The 17973-nt window shown below is 40.6% G+C and overlaps 1 protein-coding gene across 1 annotated transcript in view; it reads right to left on the bottom strand.

The window, feature by feature from the left end:
* Positions 1–17973, bottom strand: part of SPAG17 (sperm associated antigen 17) — a 185500-nt gene that overhangs the window by 59316 nt on the left and 108211 nt on the right. Inside the window, exons 19-23 of the mRNA XM_053656086.1 lie at positions 15361–15542; positions 13721–13812; positions 4186–4425; positions 3125–3236; positions 1100–1252 (exon numbers count right to left, since the gene is read on the bottom strand). Of these exons, the coding sequence (XP_053512061.1) occupies positions 1100–1252; positions 3125–3236; positions 4186–4425; positions 13721–13812; positions 15361–15542 (779 nt within the window). The remainder of the gene's footprint in view (positions 1–1099; positions 1253–3124; positions 3237–4185; positions 4426–13720; positions 13813–15360; positions 15543–17973) is intronic.

The following is a 17973-nucleotide window of genomic DNA, read 5'->3' as shown; positions in this document are numbered from 1 at the left end:
CAAAACCCACTGCAAAGTGGAAATCAGCTCAATATGTAAACACATGCATATGATTAAATACATTAGATTATGTATGCCAATGAATTAATATAGAGTCATTTAAAAAGCTTGTTTTCAAAGACTATTTAACGAATAAAAAATGGTCATGATGATAAACACATCACGAACAGTGGCCACCACCGGAGTGGAAGAGTTATTGGCCACTGTTACCATCTTTAAATATTCCTACATTTCCTAATGTTTTGTAATGAATCATCTATTTTTATATCAAGGGAAACAAAGGAAAAATTTTAAAGTTCTGTTTTAAGTGCTTGGGTATATTCCAACTTGTCAAACGTTGTGTTCTTGAGTTTGAAAACTACTGTGACCACAACTAAATTTATCAGCAAGACTTAGTTATTGTTCTTATTACTGACTTGCGTGCAAAACATTTTATTAACTCACTCATCTCCTTTTCGTGTACAGCCCACAACACACTGGGCAAGAAGCAATTTCCCCCTCGGGTACCACCTAGAGCTGTTAGGTGGTTTACCAGGATGTTTCGTGGTGTCCAATCAACGGACACCCACTCAGGAGTCTCCTCCACCAGCAGGTGGAGACTTGCATGGCCAAATTTGGGATTTTCTTCTGTCCTTGTAACTTAAGGAAGTTGATACTACAGGGAGAACTAAGTAGTAGAGAGGGCATAGAAAGAAACCCTTCCTTTGCAATGAATATTGGAGAGAAGTTAAACCTTCAGGAAGAATCAATTAATGAGCACCTAGTACAAGTGCATAAAACACAGCTCAGGACAGAACAGACACAGACAATGCAATGTTGCTGGACGAAGACAGCCAGGCTCCACATGGCAACTGGAATCAAAAGCTGCGTGTCCAGAGGGGACAAAATCAAGTAAGTAGCCCGCACTAGATGGGCTACATGTCTAATGCGTATACATGTTACATTAGGGACAATGTCCATAACCAGAATGGCAAAACACTTCAGCCACCACATGGGAAAATCACATGCTACATGAGGAGGACACATGTGCGTTTTTGTCAGGTGGTGGTGGAACATACTGCTGAAGTGTTAACACTGCCACAGAGATGCCTCTGCTTACCTGTTTCAATATTTTGTTCTTCCTCTCTTTCTCCTTCGTCCGAAAAATAATCCTCTTCTTCTTTTTCCTTTTTCACAATTTTCTTAGGGTCTTTTAAATGAATTATAAAATTGTGTTTGTCCTTTTTCACTTTCACTTTGATAAAAGTTGAGCCTGGGGAAGATCATGGGATAGAAGATGAGCTGATTAGATGCTCCGTTAAGCTCCTTGACAAGAGTCAAAATACTGCAGCACGGAATCCAAGCTAGGAATGGAAATGCCCAGGGATGTCGCCGTTTTTCTTGAAAGATGCCCGAAGGGATGCAGTGATGGCGGAGCCCGGGAAGGAGGGGCAGGTGGGTCAGGGGGCATCTGCAGCCTCTGTATTCACATCGAATCCCAGCAGAGAAGATAAATCAGTGGAGGTTAACGTAATGTATACCAGTTCTCGACTTTAATCACAGGATATAGCTAATGTGAAAGGGTTTTGCAACTTATAAAGATTTACATAAACATTAGTTACAGTAGTTAGTAATAGTTTTCGTAACAATACATTCTCTCTTCCAGTGTTCTGACTCATTTCTGTCTCTTCTGTTAGCTTTTTCTTCTTTTTTTTAAATGCAATTTGATTGAACTGTCATCTCTCAAAATTGACAGAATTAGGATGAAAAACACTGTATTTACTATGAACCACCTGAAACGTATATATTCCATGCATATGCGGATCTGGGTAAGAGTGAGAAAGAATTATTGAAAATACCGTGGCAAATACCATTACAAAACTTGTCCAGTGTTTTTCTCAGTTCTGTGATTCTGAGCTGTATTGTAATTACTAACAATTGTACACTACACCAGAGATATCAAAATATTAAATACTAACACATACGATAGTATAAACATGTATACTTATATATTAATAAAAATCTCTTTCATGTTTTAAATAACCAAACCTTATATAATAAAAGTCTGGTATTTGACATGTTGTACCACAACCCATTGTTTAAATAATGTGAATAATTTGCAGGACTTTTGCTTTGAAAATCACTAGCGTGACCCTTTATGTGATAGTGGCAGTTACTGCCTGGCGATGCTTCTACTCGGGTCATGATTTCACACAGGGAACAGCGTTTAACTCTTGCAATGATTTCTGTTAAATTGAGAGTTACTAGATGAAAGAAGGAAAGAAGGGAAGAAGGAGAAAAGAATTTCAGAGAGAGGGAAGGAGGGAGGGGGAAGGCTAGGGAGTGAGAAGGGGCAAGTTGGCAGCTGGGGCGGAGTGTGGGGGTGGGAGGAGCCCATGTGGACCCTTGCTGGGGTGCATGATCGTGTGGACAAGAAACAGGGTCCCCCTCACATCCTTCCAGAAAGACCTCTCCACAGCTCTCAGAGACCACTGCTCCCCACCAGAAAACAACCTTCAAGAACAGCTCAGGTCCTCCAACGCCCCTGAGGGATGTCGAAAGTTCAATGTAAAGGTCAGCCCTGCAAGGTGCCTCTGACAGGCTCCCGGAGGCTGCAGCTGCACTTTCCTGGGAAGGATGAAGCACCTGGTCCTCCTCGGCTCACCTGCCCCGCCCTCTTAAAGGCTCCTGAACACAGGAGCAGCTTCTCTATTGCTAAATCACTGTGTATGGGCAGCACACCCAGGCCCTGTGCTTCTGAGTCCACACGGGAAATCTGCTCTAAACTCCTAGCATGCACTTGGCTTCTGGGACAACACTATGTGTTGTAATTAACATTACTCTTTGATTATCCTAGTTACTATTATACTATTTCCCAATGATATGGAAATATTTTCACATTTTAACAACAGACTTTCTATTTGTGTGTCCCAGCTAACCTCTCGGGGCACGGCGGGGTGGCCTGGGCTTTGCAGAGTCGACTACAACAGAATGTAAAGTCTGATGGTGTTGAGGGTGGTGCATAAATGAGTCGTAGGGGGCACACTTCTACTCTCACCAAGTGCACTCAGGGGTACAGGGGCCAAGGGGATCTGAGGTAGGTAAAGAACTTTCAAGCCATTGACCGGCTGCTTTCAAAATGTACCTTTTTCAAATGTTGTCTTTTCTACTTCAATCTGCCCTCCATCCGAAGGATACAGATAATAATTTGTTCCTGAGATTTGGATGGGTATATTTCCCATATTGTATCCACGAAACTAGAAGAGAAAACATCATGCTTTGAGTGTGGAACTGCAGCCAACAAAAAGCAACTCATCAGCACAAATCACGTAAAGCTGCTTATAAACCTAATTTCTGCTGAATGGTCTGTCTGCCACTGCAGACTCAGAGGCCGGTGCCCATCTTTTCTTTGGCACCTTCGGTCATGTTACAATGGCGGGCAGAGTTAATGGCAGCCCGTGATTTTAAACAGTTCACTGGGGCACACTCATAACCCAGAGGAAATCAAGTCACTGTACCACTGCCAAGGCTGTGTGAGAAGAAATCAATTTCTCTGTCATTAGCTGTTAATTTTCTGTTTAAAGAAAACTGATACATGGAGCAGTATTTACGCTTTAACACATGAAAACGTTAAAGGCTTTTTTTTTCTTTACTAAGCATTGCTAATAGAGCACCAAGTGACTCTGCTGTCTGCTGAAGCTCGAAACATGGGTCTTAGAGCGGTAAATAGGAAGGACGAGGTCTGCTGGCGTCTTTTTTTCCCCCATGAGGTTTGACTCATAAAACTGCTTGAGGTTGGCGAAGGGAAGTTTTTACAAAAGCATACAAGCAAAAACCATGAAAGGCAACTGAATGTACTCAGGTCCTGTCCTCAGGGGCAGATAAAGCCAACCTTTGACCTGTCACAGTTACTTATTTACATAAACCTGTAAGTGTTTTTGTTTCAAATTTCCATCTTTACTGTCCTCTTTAACCCCGCTTCCTGACACACAGGAAAATCTGGCCCGAGGGCATTCTTGCCTTGGAGACGGGTTACCGAGAAGGGCCCAGGTAGCAGGGGCAGAGGACACGTCTGAGGCGGAGCAGAAACCCCAAGGCCTTCCGTGGTGGCAGTAAAGACCGGCACCTAACGCTTCCGCAGAAGCAGGGTTTCCCCACCAACAGTCATCAAGGGCCCGATCAAGCTGTTCAGGAAGCTGACTTTACCGGGTACGCTTTCTCAGCCTCCGGCTCCGGCGGGGGCTCTGCTGCTGTTTCTGAAAACTTGACTTGCTCTTCTCTAGGTTTCTCCTGGAAAACAGATTTTCTCTTCAAGTTTCCACTTTCTTCCCTCTCCAGCTTTCCTTTGCCTTTCCTTTTACTACTTTCCTTATTCTTCTTCTCTGCTTTTTTGTCTTCCTTTAAGCGTTCCTCTTCCACTAGTGGCTCCTGTTCTTCTTTCCAGGCCTGTAAACACATTACGAGTTGTAATACAATTTTGAAAGAAGTTACATCCCATTTGGGCCCATTCTGGGGAATATTTTAACATGACTTTTGCAAGTGGTATCTGACAAATCAAAATACTGACCTAGAAACCTTGGAATCATTCTTGAGTCTCTTTCTCTCTCCCAACTTCTGTGTATTAAACCCTGCCAATTCTCTTGAGAGCTCTCTCTTCAGCTTCTCCCACGTTCTGTTGCCCTTTCCTTTAGTTCAGGTCTCTTTAGCTCTAGCCTGAACCGCTGCATCAGCCCCTTAGCTGGTTTCCCTGCCTCCTATGCTTTTCCACATTAGACTAATCCCCAATTTAGGTGCTAAACCTGGTTAACCAGGAATATATGGTAGACTAGATAGATGTCCAAAGAAACATTCTTGGCATAAAACATTTTTTCAAAATTATGAGTAAAATATAAAAATGCTCACTGTAATGCCGAGCAGGGCTGGCAGCCCAGTGAAAGATGCGAGGGAGCACTAACTCAGTGAGGGAGGCGAGCGCCGGAGAGAGAAGTTCCCCACGGCATCTCCCATCCTTGCAGCTTGGAGCTTGGCTTTCCAAGGGTTATGAGGACTAGAGACATAATCTGGGCAATCAGACCAGAGACCTCTGAATAGATATTTTTTTAAATGACCCCTTAATTGGATGAAGTAGAAACAATCTTCCATAGAGGAAGACCATGGATTTTAGCCTGCTTCCTTGGCCCTGAGTTAAAGTGTGTGGGGGTGGGTGAAGAAGCTCCCCTGAGAACTCCTAACACAAGCCAGACCCCACACAGGTTTGTGGCCAAGATGTACATCACCTGAAAACTTTATTACTGAAAATGTTGGGGGTGGGTATCAGCTCACAAATGAAAATCACTAAACATGAGAAGTAAGACAAAAGCAAGAACCCAAAGAAGAAACAAACTGTGAAATTATATCTGCAAAGGCTATAGATACTAAAATGATCAACTATAAAATAAGTATTTTAATATGCTTAAACAAAGAAGAGGAGGCATCAAAAGTGTAAGTGTGAAACAAGAGCATATCAAAATAACACGGTGAGTCTGAAAGCCGGCTCAGACATTGAATCGAACTTTTGAAAAGGCAGTTTTGGAAGAGCAAACAGCAAAGACAGTTCACAGAGTGGATGGAAGACACTAATTCTAACCTTCAGAAAGGCCATGAATGAAAAGCAGTGGTGCTCTGCACCCAGCTCATACTGACTTGAAAAAGTTTATTATTAAAATTTTTAGGAATTTTGCAAGCCAGTTGCTAGTTGTTGCCATTATTAAAATTAAATTTCATAAACACACAATTAAAGAATATATTAAAACAGAGGCAATAAATACTTAAAACTTACCACCTTCCAAATTATTTTGCTACATTTCACTGTTATCTATGCTCTTGAGGTTATGTCAATTGTATCTATATCATAGAAATACAATATAATGATGTGCTTCCAACTCTATTCAGTGACATTGTAGTGGTAGCTGGAAGCAGCCACGTGGGAGTATTTACACTACAGGCATCAGCAAACGCTACAAATCAGGAACTGACTGTTGATTATCTAGACTTAAGAAAGTGATGGCGAAAACAATAATTCAGATTAAATTTGAAAGTGTGCCATGTTTGGAGCTGTTATATTGTAGCTAGCACAAAAAATTGAGAGAATATTTTTCCAATTTTTAAAACTATTACCTGATACATTTACACAGTGAATACTACTCAGCAGAAAGAAAGAAGCTCCTACCCTTTGCGACAGCATGGATGGAACTACAGAGTATTATGCTAAGTGAAATAAGCCAGGCAGTGAGGGACAAATACCATACAATCTCACTTTTATCTGGAATCTAATCAACAAAACAAGCAAGCAAAATATAACAAGAGACGTTGAAATGAAGAACAGTCTGATAGTAACAGGAGGGGAGGTGGGAGGGGATAATTGGGGGGAAAAGGGAAGGGTTTTCAGAAACAGCTATAAAGGACACATGGACAAAACCAAGTGGGGGCTGAGGCAGGGGAGGGAGGGAGGGATGCCTGGGGGGTGGGAGGAGTGGTGGGGGAGAAAGGCCACCAACTGTAATCAAACAATAAAATGATTTATAAAAATAAATTAATAACACTATTACCTGATTCAGGAAAGAAGTTGCTTATGTCATTGATAAATCAGTGAGATATATCCCTTTGTTGTTCACTTTTGCCTTGTACATGGCAATAGAAATATTAATCAACGTTCATGTTAGAACTGTACTTGTGTGTCGACTGTACTGTAGGTTGGCTAAGGACACAGGAGCTTCATAAAAGTCAATCTCTATGAGAATCAAGTGACTAAGTGGAACTTACGCTGAGGAGTGTTGTGTGTTTGTTTTACTACTTGTCAGTTGTGTGCTACACATATTATGTATCAGTAAAATTTAGAATAAACATATATACCCCCCAACACACATGTCGGTCTTAGAGAACTATTACTAAACATTTACCAGAATACCACTGAGTGTTTTAAACAGCTACAGAGAAAAGACAGTGTTGTCTGTAAAGGAATAACACATTAGTTTGGCAAGTAATTTGTTAACAGCTATAAAGTCAGTCAGGAAACTGTGGAACAATACCTTGAGGGTAATAAGAGAACATAAAAGCCCTGGCTGGTGTGGCTCTGTGGATTGAGCACCAAACTGCAAAGCAAGGGGTCACTGGTTTGATTCCCAGTCAGGGAACATGCCTGGGTTGTGGAACAGGTATGAGATGAGCAAGAGGCAACCACACATTGGTGTTTTTCTCCCTCTCTTTCTCCTTCCCTTCCCCTGTCTCTAAAAATAAATAAATAAAATCTTTAGAGTTCTGGCCAAGACAGAGGCATAGGTAGAAACCCTTTGCTTCCTGACACAACCAAAAGGAGGATAACAACCCATCTAAAACCAATAAACAACCAAAAGCACCAGAAACTCAAACTGCATGGAACTCTGACAACCAAGGAATTAAGAATCGATCAGAACAACCAGACTGGTAAGGTGGACCACGTGGGCAGACTCAAGAAAACCATGGGGAGACGACTGAGGGGTGGAGCTGATGGCCAAACTCAGCAGAGCTGCACAGGACGGACTGACTTAGGCGGAAAACCGAGACTCAGAGCTGACTGTGGGCTACAGCTGGGGTTGCTGCGGCAGGAGATACTGCCAATCTGATACCAGAGTCTGCTGGAAAGTGTGTTAGGGAGGAGCAGGCAAGCTGCATTGCTCCCTCTCTGGCCCCGCCCCCACAGGCAGCACAGCAAGGAGGGTTGCCCTGCCAGGGTGAATACCTAAGGCCCTTCCCCTTACAACTTATCAGGTGCACAAGGACAAAGAAATATGGCCCAAATGAAAGAACAAAACCTCAGAACTAAGTGATGAGGACATTGCCAACCTGTCTGATGGAGAACTTAAAGCCCTGGTAATCAAAATGCTCACAGAACTGATTGAGCTTGGTTGAAAAATGAAAGAACAAATGAAAGATACCCAAAATGAAATAAAGCAAAATATTCAGGGGACCAACAGTGACAAGAAGGAAAGCAGGATTCAAAGCAACAATTTGGAATAAAAGGAGAAAATAAACACCCAATTGGATCAGAACAAAGAAACAAGAATCCAAAAAAATGAAGAGAGGCTGAGGATTCTCTGGGACAACCTGAAATGTTCCAATATCCAAATTATAGAATTGCCAGAAGAAGAACAACAGCAAGAAATTGAAAACTTATTTGAACAAATAATGAAGAAAAACTTCCCCAATCTGGCAAAGGAAACAGACTTCTGGGAAGTCCAGGAAGCTGAGAGAGTTCCAAAGAAGTTGGACCCAGAGAGGAACACACCAAGGCACATCATCATTAAGCTACCCATGATTAAAGACAAAGAAAAAATCCTAAAAGCAGCAAGAGAAAAGGAGACAGTTACCTAACAAAGGAAAAAGAAACCTTTCAGGCAAGAAGGGGCTGGAAAGAAGTATTTCAAGCCCTGAAAGGCAAGGACCTACATCCAAGATTACTCTATCCAGCAAAGCTATCATAAAAAGACAACAAATTCACAACTGTTAACAAATGAACCTAAAAGAAAAACAATGAAAACAAAAACTAAGCAAACAACCAGAACAGGAATAGAATCTGAGAAATGAACATCACACAGAGGGAGTTCAGTGGGGAAGGTGAAGGAAGGAATAGTGGGGAAAAGGTACAGGGAAGAAGAAGCATAATTAGTAGGCATAAAACAGACAGGGAAAGATGAAAAATGGTATAGGAAACAGAGGACTCAAAGAACTTGTATGTACAACCCATGGACATGAACTAAGTGAGTGGGAATGCTAGAGGGTTGGGGGGCAGGGTGGAGGGGGGATAGAGAGGGAAAATGGGAAAACTGTAATAGCATAATCAAAAATACTTTAAAAGTAAATTAATTTTTAATTAAAAAAATTAAGGGTAAAAAAATAAATAAATAACATCTTTAAAAAAAGAGTACATAAAAATAGTCAGCCAAGAACTTTATAAAAGAAAATTATGCTTAATGAATAAGAGTAAAATAAAATCATTTTTCAGATAAGTGAAAACTGAGGTTTTAAAGGAACAAATTCCCACCACAGGAAGTCCTAAAGGCATAAAATGTGAAAACAAATGTTGAACAAAACAAATAATCAGCATGGGATAACTCTAAATAACACTGACTATATAAAATATTGACAATAATAATGTGCAATTTGGGGGAACAAGAAAAATCAAGATAAAAACTTTTAAAAACTTGGGAGAGTAAAACCAAATCTTAAATAATTTTAATAGTTCCTTGTGCTGGAAGAAAGCAGAGATATTTCATTAAGTTTAGACTTCATTAAATTATAGAATCAAGTTGAATTCATGGAGCAACCAAGAGTAAAACAGAAATGGAATGTTTGCATTCTGACCTTTCCTATCAAGCGCCAGATAGTAAATATTTCAGGTTTTGGGGGTCAAGACACGAAATCAAGTACTAGTAAAATGACAGTCTACCTAGCAAAGAAAGACCCTTACATCACACTATAAAAAATGAACCTCAAAGATTCGATATCTGAATATGAAAGTGTGTCTGTGAAGATGCTCTGAGACAGTCCAGCAAAGCTGAGGTGTGATCTCAGGGTGGAACCAAAAACATGAAAGTCCTAAAACCATAAAAAAATGACGGATTTACTTACTGAATTTTTAAAAAAGATTTGTTTAAGACTTTATCGACTTTTAGAGAGAAGGGAAGGGAGGGAGAAAGAGAGAAACATCAATGTGTAAGAGAAACATTAATTGGTTGCCTCTCACAGGCCCTCATCCGGGGACCCAGCCTGAAACACAAACATGTGCCCTGACTGGGAATTGAACCGGTGACCTTTTGGTTTGTGGGATGACATCCAACCCACTCACCCATGCCAGGCAAGACAAAGGTGACAGATTATTAAAAACTTTTTTTGGTAAGATATAACATCCATACAAAAAGAGCATGAAACTTAAGTGAAGTCTGCATTCAATCACCACCAAGTAAACGCTCCTCGTACCAGCACCAACCAGGTCAAGAATTGGACCATATCCAGCTTCCCACATCCTCTACCCTGAAGACAAACATCATCCTAGCTTGTAATACTTTAGGTTACTCTGCCTGATTCTAAACTTTATGTAAATGAAATTATACATAATACACATATTCTTTTGACCCTCTTCTTTTGCTTAACATGATTATTTGTGAGATTCATTCATATATTTCCATAGGCCATTCATTTCCAGAGCTGCATAGTATTTTACCATATGACTAAACATACTAGGCTGATAAGTATTTGAACTGTTTTGATTTGGGAGGATTACAAATAATGCTACCTACCTCCAGTCAAGGCAGAGTCAGACATGGCTCACTTCTTCACAAAAACCACATCAGAATTACAACTAAAATACAGAACAGCCATCGCTCAAAGCCATCAGAAATCAAGGTGAATGGAACTTTGACAACTTCAGAATGAAAGAAACCACATCCATTCAGACTGGTAGGAGGGGTGCAAACACAGAATGGGCTGGTCCCACTCCCACGTGTGGTTGATAAATATTCAGGAGGCATATCTAGGGAGGGAGGAGTTTCAATCCCACACCAGGGACCCCCGCCCAGCATTCCAGTGCCAGGAAGATAAGTCCCCACAACTCCTGGCTGCAAAAACCAGCTGGGGTTGAGTTGGTGGAAGAAACTCACGTAGTTCCTCTTAAAGAAGCCATACACAGACTCACCTACTCAGACTCACTCCCTCTAAGTTCCAGGACTGGGGTAGCAGCTTGAAAAGCACCAGCATACTGGGAGAAACTGAAGTGTTTGGCATCAAGGAGAGCAGAGACCATTGTCCCCAATTCTAAACCCTCCCCTCACAAAACTACAGAGTCAGCAAGCTGGAACCACATCTGAGATTCCAACAACCTACCTAAAAGAGTCTGACCTACCTTGAAGATTCCCCAGAGACTTTGCCCCACCCAACTAACAGACCCATCCAAGCTGCTTTTCCATATGAATGGCTGGTCTTGGCTCATGCTTCACAACTTCCTAAATCCTATCAAACAAGCAACGGCTGGCCCTTAGTGAGCCCCAGGCCTGGCACTAGCAGCAGACAGTTTAGGTTCACAGCTTGGCTTTGCTTGGGAATCTCCAAGCTTAGGACAAGTAACAACCATCACAGAATGCTTTATAGCTCAGGCATGGTGGCCCCAGGCAAAACACAGGTGGCAGCTAACCTTGGCCTGCACCACCAGGAAACCCCAGGGCAAGTGCACCTAGTAGAGAGCTACAGACCACATCATAGCACCATTATAGGCCCCTGCCAGCTGATCCTCCACAGAGGGCAGAAGTTGATGGTCAGTGATCATAGCCAACCCTTGCAGCTGACTGGTTGGGTAAATCCTTCCCATTGATCTGCCAACAGCAACCAAGGTTCAACTACAAGAGGAGTGTACTCAGTCCACATGAAGGGTATACCTCAAGTACCCAGCTTGGGTGATAGGGGAGATGGTGCCACTGGACCCTATGGGACACTGACTACGTTAGGCCACACTACCAAGACACAGAGTCAAAGCAGCTTACCTAATATATAGAAACAAACACAGACAGACTGCCACCATGAAAAGAAAAAGAAACATGGCCCAAATGAGAAAACAGAGAAAAACTCCATATAAAGAGCTAAACAAAATGGAGATAGGCAATCTATCAGATGCAGAGTTCAAAATAATGGTTACAAGGATACTCAAGGAACTTAGTGAGGACTCAGCAGCATAAAAAAGATCCAGTCAGAAATGAAGGATACACTAATTTAAATATAGAACAATTTACAGGGAAACAACAGGAGAGTGGATGAAGCTGGGAATCAAATCAGTGATTTGGAACATAAGGAAGCAAAAAACAACCATGCAGAACAACAAGAAGAAAAAAAAATCCGAAAAGATGAGGATAGTATAAACAACCTCTAGGACAACTTCAAGCATTCCAACATTTGGATTGCAGGGGTGCCAGAAGAAAAAGAAAAAGAAATTGGAAACCCATTTGAAAAAAATAAAGAAAGAAAACTTCCCTAATTTGGTGAAGGAAATTGACATGCAAGTCCAGGAAGCACAGAGAATCCCAAATAAGATGAATGCAAAGAGGCCCACTCCAAGACACAATTAAAATGCCAAATGTTAAAGATAACGAGAGAATCTTAAAATCAGCAAGAGAAAAGAAATTTATTACCTATAGGGTAGTTCCCATAAGATGGTCAGCTGATTTCTCAAAAGAAACTTTGCGGGCTTAAAGGGGTTGGTAAGAAATATTCAAAGTCATGAAAAGCAGGGACCTACAGCCAAGACTGCTCTATCCAGCAGAGCTATCATTTAGAATCAAAGGGCAGATGAAGAGTTCCCCAGACAAGAAAAAGCTAAAGGAGTTCATCACCACTAAACCATTATTATGAGATGTTAAAAGGACGCATTTAAGAAAAAGAGGAAGATCAACACTATGAACAATACAATGGCAATAAATACATATCTATCAACAATTGAATCTAAAAAACACAGTAAGCAAACAAGAACAGAGGCAGACTCATGGATACAGAGAGTGTTTTGATGGTTGCCAGATGGGAATGGGATGTGGGGGATTAAAAAGTACAAATAGGTAATTACAGAATAGCCATGGGGATGTAAAGTACGGTATGGGAAATGGAGGAGACAAAGAACCTGTACACGTGACCCATGGACATGAACAATGGTGGGGAGACTGCCTGAGGGAGTCGGGGTTGCTGGGTGGAGGCGGCAAAGGGGGAAAATCAGGTCAACTGTAATAGCATAATCAATGAAATATAATTAAAGATAAATAAACAAATAAAAGGATGCTGGAGGAACAACTTTGTCCGTGTGTCTTGGTGCACACAGGCATGCATTCCTATCAGGCGTATGCAGAGGGCTGGAATTGTCAGGTTAAGGAGAAATCGTATGTTTAGCTTTAGTAGACGCGTTCGGTTTTCCAAAGTGGAAGTGCTGATTTATACCTCACCAAGTAGCGTATGAGAATTCACTTTACTTCATGTATTTGCCAAAACGTATTTTGTATCTTTTAAATTTTGGCCCAAAATGCTTGTTTGAATACATAAAAGTTATATATCTTTACATAGAAACATAAGTGATATTTATTCATCAGGTAACTATTTAATAAATTAAAATATATCCAAATTACAGACTAACACTGCTATGAAAATAAGTTAGATCTCTACATATTGTCTGAAAGTGATACTCATGATATGATGCTAAGAGAAAAAAAGCACATGGCAGAGTCGGAAAAGCCATACCAAATCTAAACCAAAACGAAACAAATGAAAACCTCCTTCCTATCTGTGCATGCATGCTGTATGAGCCCAGAAAATATGGAATTGTTAATATTTCTTATTTCAAGGGATTAGGAGAGTCAGGGTAATTTTGATTTATTATAAAAAGCATGTTTTCTTATACTAAGAATTCCCATTAAAAATATACAAATGAACAAACACCTGCACAGAGACAGAGAGAGTGCAGAATTCACACAGGGCCCTGCCCTGGAGCTCGGTCACATACAAATGAATGATGTGGCTTCCCTTGAAGGCTTATCGTCTGGGAGAGGAGACAGCTTGGTGGAGACACTGTCCTTTCATTACAGACTTGATGATTACTGAACATTTAGCAAAAAAACATTTCCTCTGACACCACACAAATGATCACCCGAAAAATTGTGAATCTGTGATTACTGTTGCCTGTCTTTCCTTGCATTTTTACCTTGAGAGAGCCTTTTAAAATGAAAGACATTTTCTCCTTCTCTTCTTCCTTTTCCTGATCTGTTGTCTCTGGTTTGCTCAGGTTTTTGTTACCTGTAACCAGAGAAAATGAAACCTCTTGGTGATTCCAAAAATAAAGTTGCACAAAGGACCAAACGCCTGGGTTGTGGGGGTGGGTGGGCAGGGGGCGGGGGCATTCATGCCTCTCTGCATTCTTCCTTGCCTTTCCAGAGCCTTTGGTGGGCCTGAGCCCCTCTGCTGTGAGCAGCTCACTGCCACAGGAGGCAGTGTGTTCTATTCTCAGAATGTTGAGACTTGAAAGCCTTTATTGAACTGGACTGTCTCTCCCTAGAACTTAAACTAATTAATCCCAGTTTAATTCTTTAAGACCACACAGGGCAAATCTAAAGCTTCCTTCCATATTGGAGGCCTTTTCTTGTAGTTGCAGCCATTCTGTTTGGAAGGTTCGCATCTTTCCTGACCTAAGAGCACTCAAATTAAATGCAATACCTATGGGGTGTATTCCACCCTAAATTGGCCATTTTCTGGATTTTTCTTGGCATCTAGCTCTGTTCAGCCTCAGAATAAAGAAAAAGCGGTCAACGCACAATTTTTTCCTGCTCATAGGCAAGTGTGGTTCTAGAAACAACCGAGAGAGGGTGGCCCTACTTCTCTTTTTTATATTGTCCCACCCATTGTTCCATTACTATACTTAGTGCTCTCCTGCTGAGCCCCATCAGGAGGAAGGCCCAGCTGATGATGAGATTTACTCTATAACCGTTTTGGTAGACGGAGAATAATGACTCATCATTGACTTGGTTTGCTAAATTTTATTCTACAATCAAATGAAGCACAAATTCCTCTGGTAATTAATGACGTTGCAAAAGCTTTGGAAATTAGGAAGCTTTGCTCTTTTATAAGAAATCACTCTCAACTTTGGCCATTAGAAATAAGGAATATTATTAACATGGAGTCCATTCTCTTTGCACAAACCCAGTGAAATACCCTTAATGTCTAGACTAATTACCTAATTGTTATACTCTTTATATAAAAATCAAGTCTCTTTCCTCTGGGTCACCCTCTTCTCCCTTCTCCTGATGCACCAAAGCCATGGAAGTGAACAAGGGCGAAAACGAGGATACGTGTCAATGCACCATCCTGTCGAGTCCCTGCACGGACTCTCAAGAATCCCTCTTCCCTTTCATTTTCGATCCCTGCCCCCAGTTAGTCTTGGGACTCTTCTGTTTCCTCCTCTAAGGAAGGTCTGGTTTTAACCTCACTCTTGGAATCTATAATTATTTAAATCGAGAAAAACTGACTCTGCATTTACCTCATATACTGTCAACAAACCTTAGATAGCTGAACCTATTAATCCTACCCAAATGAAGATATCTGGCATTTCCCTAACATCACATTTGATCTATACAGATCGAAGCTTCCAGACCTGGCAGGAAGTGGGGTCAATATTCCATGTGGGTATGATTTCATCATAGTTGCAATGCAACTATTCTATTTTTGGAGAAAGCGAAGAGTCACAGAAATTTATAGGCAGCATTTTTTAATCCTAATATATTCAGTCTTGATTAAATGAAGAAATAAGAGAATGTCTTTGGACTTATATAAGTTCAACGGCTTCCTTACTTTCAGATTTCTGAACAGAATTGGTTTTCCTAGGAGAAACCACTTTGACACTAACAGGAGATTTCGACTCTAGCTCGCCCCTGGTCCTCAAGATTTCCTCGGCCATTTTAGATTCCTGATAAATAGCTTCTTCTTTTGTGATCCAATCTTGGATAGATTCGGAAACAAGTTCCAAAAAATTCCTTCAAAAAGAAAAGGAGAGCAAATGGCAGTTATTACTGGTTAGAGTCAGTAAATACTTGAGATATTGATGGAGCAAATGAACTTTTCAAAATGAACTGATCCCAAATGGCTGTGTAACAAATATAAGAAATGCAGAAATATCGTGGACATATTTTGTACAAAATAGGCAAACAAATACCCAGGCAGAATATAAAAAATGCAAACCTCATCCACAATTAAAGACCCAAGTCAAGGATTAAAACATTTGATAATACCCAGAGTGGATGACAGTTTGGAGAAAAAGTCAGTGTCAACACTGAGTTGGTGAGAGGTTTTTTTGGCAGAATTTTATGGTTTTATTAACACAAATACAATGTGTACACAATCTGTCTATTCATTTTCTCACGAGTTGGTGAGTTTTTATGGTACAATCAATTTTTAGGGAAATTTTATAGTGCAATAAAAACTCTAAAAAAATCCTCACCTGAGTATATGTTTATTTGTTTGAGAGAGAGAGGAAGGGAGGGTGGAGAGAGGGAGCGGGAGCAGGAGAGAGACAGAGAGAGATGAAGTGGTTACCTCTCATCCACGCCCTGACCAGGGATCAGATACACAAGCTAGTGTGTGCTCTGACCGGGAATCAAACCTGCAACCTTTTGGTGTATGGGACGACACTCCAACTGACGGAGTCACGTGGCCGGGGCACAACAGGAACTCTTTCCATTGGCCATCAGCTAACCGGCTTGCTGGATTAATGGAAACACTCCAGTCTTGCTATAAAACTTACTGGCCTGTGAGAGCCCACACCCTGAGCACTTCACCCTGTGCTACTCCTGCCTTAGCGCTCACATCTGAGAGTTGTTGCTCACCAGGAGTCAGCCATATTTGTTCCCAGATCCATTCGTCCTATTTATACTGATTATTGTAATTATATTAACCTGAGAAGTTGAATTATTTAGGTTTGACAATAAGATTATTGTCAATTGTGTAAAAGTAAGGCCTAAAGTTTGAAAAGTAAAGCTAGATGGATTCTATGCTTAGATTGCTTCACAATTTTCTTTAATTCTTGATCACTTTTAAGAAATAAACCAAGCATTATAGATGGTGAATTACTGGCACTCAACATCGTCATCTGGAAGGGAAAAGACACCGCAGATCAACATGTCCCAGAACTCCTGGCCTCCCACTCCAAAATGCCCTGCCAAGCCCTGGGCTTTGCGTCTGAGGCAATGGCATGTCTACACTTCCACTCGATCGGGAAATTATCCTTGACTAGTCTTACTTCATCACACTACTTTCGCTGTCAAAAAATTCAAATAATTTTGAAAGACATATATTCCAAATTTGATTGTTCTAGCTTCCTTTACTACTACCTTCCTGGTCTGAGCCACTATCACCTCTTGCTAGGATTGAGGCAATAACCTTCCAACTGGTTTCCCTGTTCCTGCTCTTGACATCCTACAATCTATTTCCAACACAGCAACCAGAGAGACCCTTTTCATTAAGTTGGACTGTGTCTCTCTTCTGCATAGAACCTTTTAATGAATCTGCATTTCAACCAAAACCCCAGAATCCTTACTACTGATCCATGGTTGGGAATCACAGACTCACATATACAACTGAATCAGGATTCAAATAAGATGAGAGAATGAAGGTACCTTGGCATGCCGTGATTTAGAAAGTTCGCCACCCATTACTTTTTGAAAGAATTATCCACCAATGTATCCCAGCTGCATTAAAAAAGATCCAATAAAGAAGACAACATGGGATATAAAAAAGAGGGTTGAGAAAAAAGTACAATTTATAATTAAATGTAAATAACTGTTTATGCTATTTATTCGTGATGGAAACTACTACTTTGCAATTGGAAACAAAATTTCCAGAAAATTTCAAAATTGTAGGTAGAAGATGTGTTGGGAGTAAGTGAAAATATGTTAAAATTTTTTTAAAAATTTGCAAAATGATATTAATACTAGCTCTGACTATAATATAAAAATGTTTAAATATGTGATTGCAGAGGGTAAGTGTAACCTCTAGAAAAATATAGAATATTTAACTTAAAAAAATCACAAGCTAAGAATAAACTAACAAAAGGAATAAAAGGGATTAATCCTAAAATGGAAATATATTTACAAAATTAAATGGTAAGAACAAGGTCAAACACATTATCAATACAAATAAAAGTGAACAGATTTAATTATTTAAAATGTGAAGTTCTTTAATAATGTTATAATTATTATTACAATCTTTTAAAATGCAGAGGCTCTTGGGGTGGCTGAATAAATTCAAACTGATGTTTATAAGACATATAGCCACAAATCCAAATGATGTCGGAAAAGAAGGTGGGGGAGGGGCCGGTGGCTGGCTAGGAAGCCAGAAGAAGTCTTGGTCCTTGACCTCTGTGGAGGGCTGTGCTGTCCCTGAGACACACTGCCCACCTCCAGATTTCTT

Source organism: Artibeus jamaicensis, unplaced genomic scaffold (genome assembly GCF_021234435.1).
Source record: "Artibeus jamaicensis isolate MK-2021 breed Jamaican fruit bat unplaced genomic scaffold, CSHL_Jam_final scaffold_1689, whole genome shotgun sequence".
Taxonomy (NCBI): Eukaryota; Metazoa; Chordata; class Mammalia; order Chiroptera; family Phyllostomidae; genus Artibeus; species Artibeus jamaicensis.
This window is presented reverse-complemented; position numbering and strand designations above follow the sequence as displayed.